The sequence below is a fragment of the Panulirus ornatus genome, chromosome 7, assembly GCF_036320965.1.
Source record: "Panulirus ornatus isolate Po-2019 chromosome 7, ASM3632096v1, whole genome shotgun sequence".
NCBI classification, from domain to species: domain Eukaryota; kingdom Metazoa; phylum Arthropoda; class Malacostraca; order Decapoda; family Palinuridae; genus Panulirus; species Panulirus ornatus.
This window is the reverse complement of record NC_092230.1, coordinates 25,509,467-25,519,051: the sequence shown is the minus strand read 5'-3', so window position 1 is coordinate 25,519,051 and position 9,585 is coordinate 25,509,467. Positions and strand designations below refer to the sequence as shown.

Below are 9,585 nucleotides of genomic sequence, written 5' to 3'. Positions count from 1 at the left end.
AAACTTAGACGTTTTTTCTGAAAGTTGCTCAGTATCCTCCGCCTCCTTCTCCTCCTGTCACCGAAGGTGATGTTGCTGGGTGGTTGGGTCCCTCCCTCGGTCGCTTGTTTCCGTAAATCCTCACATCACAGAGCGATCATTGCTCTAAGTCGCAATATCGCCTAAAAACATCGTCCCTTATCTCTGCCATAAGAGGAAATATTGATCGGACACTCCACCAGACACAAAAGTGTGTTCCCTCACCTTGTGACTCATATAATGCTCTCAGGTAAGAAGGAAATTCACCACGGAGTCCGTTTGCGTCTATCAGTCTAAATCGCAATGTCGCATAAAAATATCGTCCCTTACCTCTGCCATGAGAGGAAATATTGTTCAGACACGCCACCAGGCATTAAAAGTGGGTTTCCTTACCTTGTGACTCATATGCTCTCAGGTAAGAAGGAAATTCGCTGCGGACGCATTTGGCGTCGATAATTGTCCGCTGATGTTCCCCCTTACCTCCCATGCAAGGAGGGTGCAAGGGTTAGCGGAGGACCTTTGGCATGTTTTCCAGCTCCGACCCTCAATGTCCCCTACGCTGAGAGATAAGGAGGGGAAAGCGACGGAGCGTTTCCGGGCGCATTTTTGCCTTCCGACACTCTGTGCCATCTAGGCTGAGAGGTAAGGAGCACAAAGTGACGGAGCGCCTCCGGGCGCTTTTTGGCCCTCCGACACTGTGTGCCCGCTAGGCTGAGAGGTAAGAAGCGCAAAGAGACGGAGCGTCTCCGGGTACATTGTTGACCTCCGTCACTCTGTGCCCGCTAGGCTGAGAGGTAAGGAGCACAAAGTGACGAAGCGTCTCCGGGCACATTTTTGCCCTCCGACACTTTGTGCCTGCTAGGCTGTGAGGTAAGGAGCGCGGGGTGACGGAGTCCTCTCCGGACACATTTCGCGTTCCGAATCCCTGTGCCTGCTGGCCTGAGACGTAAGGAGAGAGTCCTTGGTTGACGGAGGAATAACAGACATTTTTTACGGTTTTTTCTGAGAATGTCCAGGAATGCCTTTCGGGCGTCTAATTGTAATCTAGGCTCCCTCCGGTCGTCTGGTGGTGATATGGGGCCACACCCAGCAAGCCCACTGCGCTGTGTGCCAGGGGGATTTTCAATGATTTTAATGCATTTTATGCGTTTTTGTGGAAACGCGCTTTGCTCCCCTCCGGTGGCCTGATGGTGTTGCCCCCCCCAACACCCTGAAAGCCACCTCCGCCTCCCACCAGTCCCATCATGGTGGAATTTAGAGATTGCTACGCGTTTTTTGCGGAAAACCAATGTAACATTCTCCGATGGTTTGGCGGAGTTTTGGGCTCGCCTTAGCACTCTCAAAGGTTCGTCCCAGTCATGTGGTTGATTGGTTTTAGAGAAATGGGATGACGTCTGCGGTGCTCCTCTTCCTCCTCCTCCTCCTCTCCTCCTCCTCCAAAACCCACGGGGTTTTGTGGAGATTATGTTCGGAGGCACACCGAGCTTAAAAGGTGTATGTGTGTGTGTGTGTGTGTGTGTGTGTTTTTGTGTGTCTCTGTGTGTGTGTCCCGTCGTAATTACAATGCTCTCTGGTTAGAAGGAATTTGACCACGGAGACTGTTTGCGGCTATCACCCCCAAGTCGCATTGTCGCCCCTTAATAAAATCCTTCCTTGGCTGTGGCATCAGAGAAAATATTGATCGGACACTCCTCCTAGCATGAAAGTGTGTTCCATCACTTTGTGACTCCTATGCTCTCAGCTTACGGGGAAATTCTCTGCGGACGCATATTAGTGTCGATAAATATCCGCTGATGTTTGCCACCACCCATTACCTCTCATGCGATGAGGGTGCAAGGGACTTTGGCACGTTTTTGCCCTCCGACACTCTGTGCCCTCTACCCTCGTTCATTTGTGTTGTGGTTATTTATAACAGCTTAGTTAATGTCAGGCCAACTGAGAGGCCTGCCGCCGCGACACAGGATTACCAACATGATCATGAACGATTTGCTTACAATGACCCGCAAATGATAATCACATTAGTTGAATGTGTGATGAGATTAATTCACTTTATGGTTTTGAGTTCTCAATCAATGAATTCACAAATATTCCAGTAAGAAAGCTATCACAAAAGGCTTGATTTATTTTATTTATTCTATTTTTTTCAGGTTGAAGACCTCACGGTCAAAAGTACATCAAGGCTGGGCCTTGATCGAAATATTGAGAGAATTATGAAACGGATAAAGAAGAGACAACAGAAAGTATTTACGATTTTTTGAGGAAGTGAAAAAGATGTCTTTTGAAATGTGGCAGATCATAGTTACTGGGAAAGACATGAGAAGTTAGAGAGGTCCAAAGCTTCGACGTGTAGGGAAAGAAGCAGGTTTCAAAACGGCCCACCCTTGAGTTGTCTATGGTTATACAATAATCAGGTGACGCAGTAGGTTGTCGAGTATTGCTTGGTCTAGCTAGTGGTGGGGATCATACAAGCTGCCAGCTCTCGGGAGCAAAAACCAAAGTAATACCACAGTATACAGTAGAAGAGGTAAAGAACCAAAATTGCCTGCGTAGGGCAAGGGTGTCAAGTTTGGAAGTTACCCTGGGACAATTATAAGTCGGACCGCTTTCGACTCAACTTTGTCAGGTAAGGATACAGAGCTAGAACCACCCCAAATGTGAGAGCATTACTCCATACAAGGACGAATCAATTCCTTGTATAAACGGAGCAACTATTCAGAAGAGAAGCTTCGACATCCAAACAGGACACCCAGTCTCTTAGAGGAAGACTTAGTTATTACCGTAATGTGAGGTTTCCAAAGAGTGGATTTTACAGTAATACCAAGTATGTTCACTGGGTCAAGAGGCGGAATTACAGAACCGCCAAAGGAGAGACGAGAATTGAGTTTTCGATAGAGAGAGACGTAGAAACTGGGTCTTGGAAGCAGTAAACTTAAGATCTTGTCTACCCTAGAGATATCCTGTCCAAGCCTGAGTTTATTGTTGAAGATGCATCAAGACGAGATGCCGATCGAGTGGGAGAAAAGGGAGCAGAATTGAAGGATGTGGCTGAATGCAGTGTTGAATCGTCAGCGTATGATTGCATTGGATTATTCGTGTAGGGGACAGGACAGAACCTTGAGGGACACCGCTGTTAATGAAGAAAAGGGGGAGGCTGATCCATCAACAACCGCAGAGATAGATCGGCTTGAGAGGAAGCTAGATATCAAGGAGTAAAGTGAGGGAGCGGAGCTTAGAGATGAGACCCCGATGCCACATCCTGTCAAAAGCCTGAGATATGTCAAGGGCAACAACATATGACTCCCCAGAATCTTTCAGGGATGATGACCAGACATCAGTAAGATAGAATATCACAAGTGGATCTCGCCTTACGGAAGCCATACTGGTGATCAGAGGGAAGAGTGTGATTTATATGGAAATATATACATATAAAAGCTGCAACTAAAACACGAGTTTATAATCTTTTTGACAGGTCATTGTAAACCGAACTGAATTTAGCTATTATTGGTAGATATTAGATATTATTGGTAATGGTAAGAAAAATCTGAAAGTTATATAGCGGTCTACGTATAATTACTTATCATTTTGAAAATATCAGATGAGCATATTTTCTCGGAATCAACAGGTATGCTTCATAAGAAACAGTGGCTCTCAGTCTCGCAAAAGATATAAAAATGACACTGCTGAAAACTATCAAAACTGGAGAAATATCAAAATATAAAGTAGTTATGTCTGATTTAGCGAACCAAGGCTATATCCTTGTAACGAATTGCACCTCTTGATTGCTGATTATACGTTTGCTAGGAAGTATGTTCGTCAGCAGTTGTTTGTCGGCTGGTGTTGGTTGCCGGAGCTGGTGTGAGCCTCAGGCTTACAATAACAAGGTCAACGGAGAGCGGCATTAACGAGAACTTCACAGACTCACAGCATTACCAGGGAAAAGACCTTGGTTAAATCTGTGCACTTGTGTTATTGCTGACAAGGCATTTACAACAGGAGGAGGTATCTCTCAAGAACTGTCAAAATCCCGGAGAGATGGAGAACATACCTAAGGATTTACGAAACTTGCGTGCTTGTCTTGTGTGTTCACTCGTCAAGGTAAGAGATACCAAGAAATACACACGTGAATATGGACATATCGACTAAAATTACATTAGATATTCTCAGGTAAAGATACAGCTTAAAGGCATGAGTTATAAGGGTTCATTGAATTATGAGTGTTTTTACCCCATAATATCCGTCCACTTCAAAGCCCTGCCCGCTTTACGAGAACTTTAAATTGATGCTGTTACAGTTGCTACAGCTAAACTCTCACCCTAAATCATCTCTAAACATTGTAACAATGCATTCCTGAAATTTTGTTTCGTATCCACCATCTAGAAAGGTGTTGTCCATATTCAAGAAAAGTTTTCAATAGTTAGTGAAATACACCTGTAATACTATATGACACATGGTATTGCAGTGGAATTTATTAAAAAAAGGGGTGACTGTGTTGTTGACTGGTTAGTAAGGATTCCAGTGTATGTATGGTTCATGATGAAGTGCCTGAGGATTGGCGGAATGCATGCATAGTGCCATTGAACAAGGGCAAAGGGGATAAGAGTGAGTGCTCAAATTACAGAGATATAAGTTTGTTGAGTATCCCTGGGAAATTATATGGGAGGGTATTGATTGAGAGGGTGAAGGCATGTACAGAGCATCAGATTGGGGAAGAGCAGTTTGGTTTCAGAAGTGATAGAGGATGTGTGGATCAGGTGTTTGCTTTGAAGAATGTATGTGAGGAATACTTAGAAAAACAGATAGGTTTGTTTGTAGCATTTATGGATCTGGAGAAGGCTTATGATAGAGTTGATAGTGATGCTTTGTGGAAGGTATTAAGAGTATATAGTGTGGGAGGTAAGTTGCTAGAAGCAGTGAAAAGTTTTTAGTCGAGGATGTAAGGCATGTGTATGAGTAGGAAGGGAGGAAAGTGATTGGTTCCCAGTGAATGTCGGTTTGCAGCAGGGGTGCATGATGTCTCCATGGCTGTTTAATTTGTTTATGGATAGTGTTGTTAGGGAGGTGAATGCAAGAGTTTTGGAGAGAGGGGCAAGAATGCAGTCAGTTGTGGATGAGAGAGCTTGGGAAGTGAGTCATTTGTTGTTTGCTGATGATTCAGCGCTGGTGGGTGATTCGAGTAAGAAACTGCAGTTGGTGACTGAGTTTGGTAAAGTGTGTGAAAGAAGAGAGGTAAGAGTAAATTTGAATAAGAGCAAGGTTATTAGGTTCAGTAGGGTTGAGGGTCAAGTCAATTGGGAGGTAAGTTTGAATGGAGAAAAACTGGAGGAAGTAAAGTGTTTTAGATATCTGGGAGTGGATCTGGCAGCGGATGGAACCATGGAAGCGGAAGTGAATCATAGGGTGGGGGAGGGTGCGAAAATTCTGGGAGCATTGAAGAATGTGTGGAAGTCGAGAACATTATCTCGGAAAGCTAAGATGGGTATGTTTGAAGGAATAGTGGTTCCAACAATGTTGTATGGTTGCGAGGCGTGGGCTATGGATAGAGTTGTGCGCAGGAGGGTGGATGTGCTGGAAATGAGATGTTTGAGGACAATGTCTGGTGTGAGGTGGTTTGATCGAGTAAGTAATGTAAGGGTGAGAGAGATGTGTGGAAATAAAAAGAGCGTGGTTGAGAGAGCAGAAGAGGGTGTTTTGAAGTGGTTTGGGCACATGGAGAGAATGAGTGAGGAAAGATTGACCAAGAGGATATGTGTGTCGGAGGTGGAGGGAACGAGGAGAAGTGGGAGACCAAATTGGAGGTGGAAAGATGGAGTGAAAAAGATTTTGTGTGATCGGGGCCTGAACATGCAAGAGGGTGAAAGGCGGGCAAGGAATAGAGTGAATTGGATCGATGTGGTATACCGGGGTTGACATGCTGTCAGTGGATTGAATCAAGGCATGGGTAGCGTCTGGGGTAAACCATGGAAAGCTGTGTAGGTATGTATATTTGCGTGTGTGGACGTATGTATATACATGTGTATGGGGGTGGGTTGGGCCATTTCTTTCGTCTGTTTCCTTGCGCTACCTCGCAAACGCGGGAGACAGCGACAAAGTATAATAAATAAGTAATGTATTTTTTTTTTTTTTTTTTTTTTTTTTTTTCCAAAGGAAGGAACAGAGAAGGGGGCTGGATGAGGATGTTTCCTCAGAGGCCCAGTCCTCTGTTCTTAACGCTACCTCGCTGACGCGGGAAATGGCGAATGGTATGAAAAAAAAATATATATAGCAGCATAAATCCCTTTCTAAGTGTGCGTTGAAGAATGTGGAATAATGGTGCTTATGCTGGGACTTTGAATGTGTGAATGCATGTGTGTGTGCATGTTAAGAAACATTCTTCGTCACAGACAGGGACGCTGATGCAGAAATAGGTGAATAAAATGTCCTGCTTGCTAGATTTGTAAGTAAACCATTGTACAAAGCTGTGTTGTGTAGAAGAGAAGTATTTGTTCATGTGTTATTGTGTGTTTCATTTTTTCTAGCTCATAAAAGCTCAAATACTGTAGATACATTGTGATCATGGAGATTGAAACTTGGTTCACAGACCCAAGACCTGAACTCCCTGACCACATTGGATGTGCTGCGTGGTATGATTTGTTCAGATCATCGAATTTGGTTCTTGGGTTTTGTGTTAATAGTTGTCATTTACAATCTAAAAATGAACCTAGTTTAAGCATTACCCAAGGGTCTTTGGCTGATGATTTGATGCGTTTGGTTTGTATGAATCGTATAATATATGTTGGGTGAATGAAATTGTGATTTAACCTGTACTTTGATGGATGAATACCATCATCGTATGTAGATCATTATTATTATTATTTTTTGATGTCCGTGCGATTTGTATTCAATTTTGATGTATTATTGATTCGCAAAGTGAGTATGACGTACATGCTTATGATATTGGCACATGCATTTAGTGCCCTATATAGAAACTGTGTTGCCAAGCAACACATTCTCAAATTCTGCCATGACCTGTGTTGACTGCTGTTTACTGGAAGTCTAGCCAGTTTATTGTTGTCTCATAGTATATATTGTCCCATATATGGTGACGTTTGTGTGAATAAATTGTACATTTCCTTTTCCATAGCCAGAGGTTGAACCATTATGTGACGTTCATTTTTTTTCATTCATTTCAAGCTAAAAGTTTGTTTTCTAAATTGTTTCTTACATTTTTCATATGTATATATATGTATGTGTGTGTGTGTGTGTGTGTGTGTGCGTGTGTGTTTATATATGTATATTATCCCTGGGGATAGGGGTGAAAGAATACTTCCCACGTATTCCTCGCGTGTCGTAGAAAGCGACTAGAGGGGACGGGAGCGGGGGGCCGGAAATCCTCCCCTCCTTGTATTAACTTTCTAAAATGGGAAACAGAAGAAGGAGTCACGCGGGGAGTGCTCATCCTCCTCGAAGGCTCAGAGTGGGGTGCCTAAATGTGTGTGGATGTAACCAAGATGTGAAAAAAGGAGAGATAGGTAGTATGTTTGAGGAAAGGAACCTGGATGTTTTGGCTCTGAGTGAAACGAAGCTCAAGGGTAAAGGGGAAGAGTGGTTTGGAAATGTCTGGGGAGTGAAGTCAGGGGTTAGTGAGAGGACAAGAGCAAGGGAAGGAGTAGCAATACTCCTGAAACAGGAGTTGTGGGAGTATGTCATAGAATGTAAGAAAGTAAATTCTCGATTAATATGGGTAAAACTGAAAGTTGATGGAGAGAGGTGGGTGATTATTGGTGCATATGCACCTGGGCATGAGAAGAAAGATCATGAGAGGCAAGTGTTTTGGGAACAGCTAAATGAGTGTGTTAGCGGTTTTGATGCACGAGACCGGGTTATAGTGATGGGTGATTTGAATGCAAAGGTGAGTAATGTGGCAGTTGAGGGAATAATTGGTATGCATGGGGTGTTCAGTGTTGTAAATGGAAATGGTGAAGAGCTTGTAGATTTATGTGCTGAAAAAGGACTGATGATCGGGAATACCTGGTTTAAAAAGCGAGATATACATAAGTATACTTATGTAAGTAGGAGAGATGGCCAGAGAGCGTTATTGGATTACGTGTTAAATTATATGGGAGGGTATTGATTGAGAGGGTGAAGGCATGTACAGAGCATCAGATTGGGGAAGAGCAGTGTGGTTTCAGAAGTGGTAGAGGATGTGTGGATCAGGTGTTTGCTTTGAAGAATGTATGTGAGAAATACTTAGAAAAGCAAATGGATTTGTATGTAGCATTTATGGATCTGGAGAAGGCATATGATAGAGTTGATAGAGATGCTCTGTGGAAGGTATTAAGAATATATGGTGTGGGAGGAAAGTTGTTAGAAGCAGTGAAAAGTTTTTATCGAGGATGTAAGGCATGTGTACGTGTAGGAAGAGAGGAAAGTGATTGGTTCTCAGTGAATGTAGGTTTGCGGCAGGGGTGTGTGATGTCTCCATGGTTGTTTAATTTGTTTATGGATGGGGTTGTTAGGGAGGTAAATGCAAGAGTTTTGGAAAGAGGGGCAAGTATGAAGTCTGTTGGGGATGAGAGAGCTTGGGAAGTGAGTCAGTTGTTGTTCGCTGATGATACAGCGCTGGTGGCGGATTCATGTGAGAAACTGCAGAAGCTGGTGACGGAGTTTGGTAAAGTGTGTGGAAGAAGAAAGTTAAGAGTAAATGTCAATAAGAGCAAGGTTATTAGGTACAGTAGGGTTGAGGGTCAAGTCAATTGGGAGGTGAGTTTGAATGGTGAGAGGCTGGAGGAAGTGAAGTGTTTTAGATATCTGGGAGTGGATCTGTCAGCGGATGGAACCATGGAAGCGGAAGTGGATCATAGGGTGGGGGAGGTGGCGAAAATTTTGGGAGCCTTGAAAAATGTGTGGAAGTCGAGAACATTATCCCGGAAAGCAAAAATGGGTATGTTTGAAGGAATAGTAGTTCCAACAATGTTGTATGGTTGCGAGGCGTGGGCTATGGATAGAGTTGTGCGTAGGAGGATGGATGTGCTGGAAATGAGATGTTTGAGGACAATGTGTGGTGTGAGGTGGTTTGATCGAGTAAGTAACGTAAGGGTAAGAGAGATGTGTGGAAATAAAAAGAGCGTGGTTGAGAGAGCAGAAGAGGGTGTTTTGAAATGGTTTGGGCACATGGAGAGAATGAGTGAGGAAAGATTGACCAAGAGGATATATGTGTCGGAGGTGGAGGGAACGAGGAGAAGAGGGAGATCAAATTGGAGGTGGAAAGATGGAGTGAAAAGGATTTTGTGTGATCGGGGCCTGAACATGCAGGAGGGTGAAAGGAGGGCAAGGAATAGAGTGAATTGGAGCGATGTGGTATACAGGGGTTGACGTGCTGTCAGTGGATTGAATCAAGGCATGTGAAGCGTCTGGGGTAAACCATGGAAAGCTGTGTAGGTATGTATATTTGCGTGTGTGGACGTGTGTATGTACATGTGTATGGGGGGGGGGTTGGGCCATTTCTTTCGTCTGTTTCCTTGCGCTACCTCGCAAACGCGGGAGACAGCGACAAAGTATAAAAAAAAAAAAAAAAAAAATATATATATA

The 9,585-nt window shown here is 43.7% G+C and overlaps 1 protein-coding gene across 1 annotated transcript in view; it reads left to right on the top strand.

Moving 5' to 3' along the window:
- The first annotated feature begins 3,854 nt into the window (after nt 1–3,854).
- Nucleotides 3,855–9,585, top strand: part of spt4 (Transcription elongation factor subunit spt4) — a 43,973-nt gene continuing 38,242 nt past the window's right edge. The window contains exon 1 of the mRNA XM_071663353.1: nt 3,855–4,113. Coding sequence (XP_071519454.1) covers nt 4,051–4,113 — 63 coding nt within the window. The 5' untranslated portion in view covers nt 3,855–4,050. The remainder of the gene's footprint in view (nt 4,114–9,585) is intronic.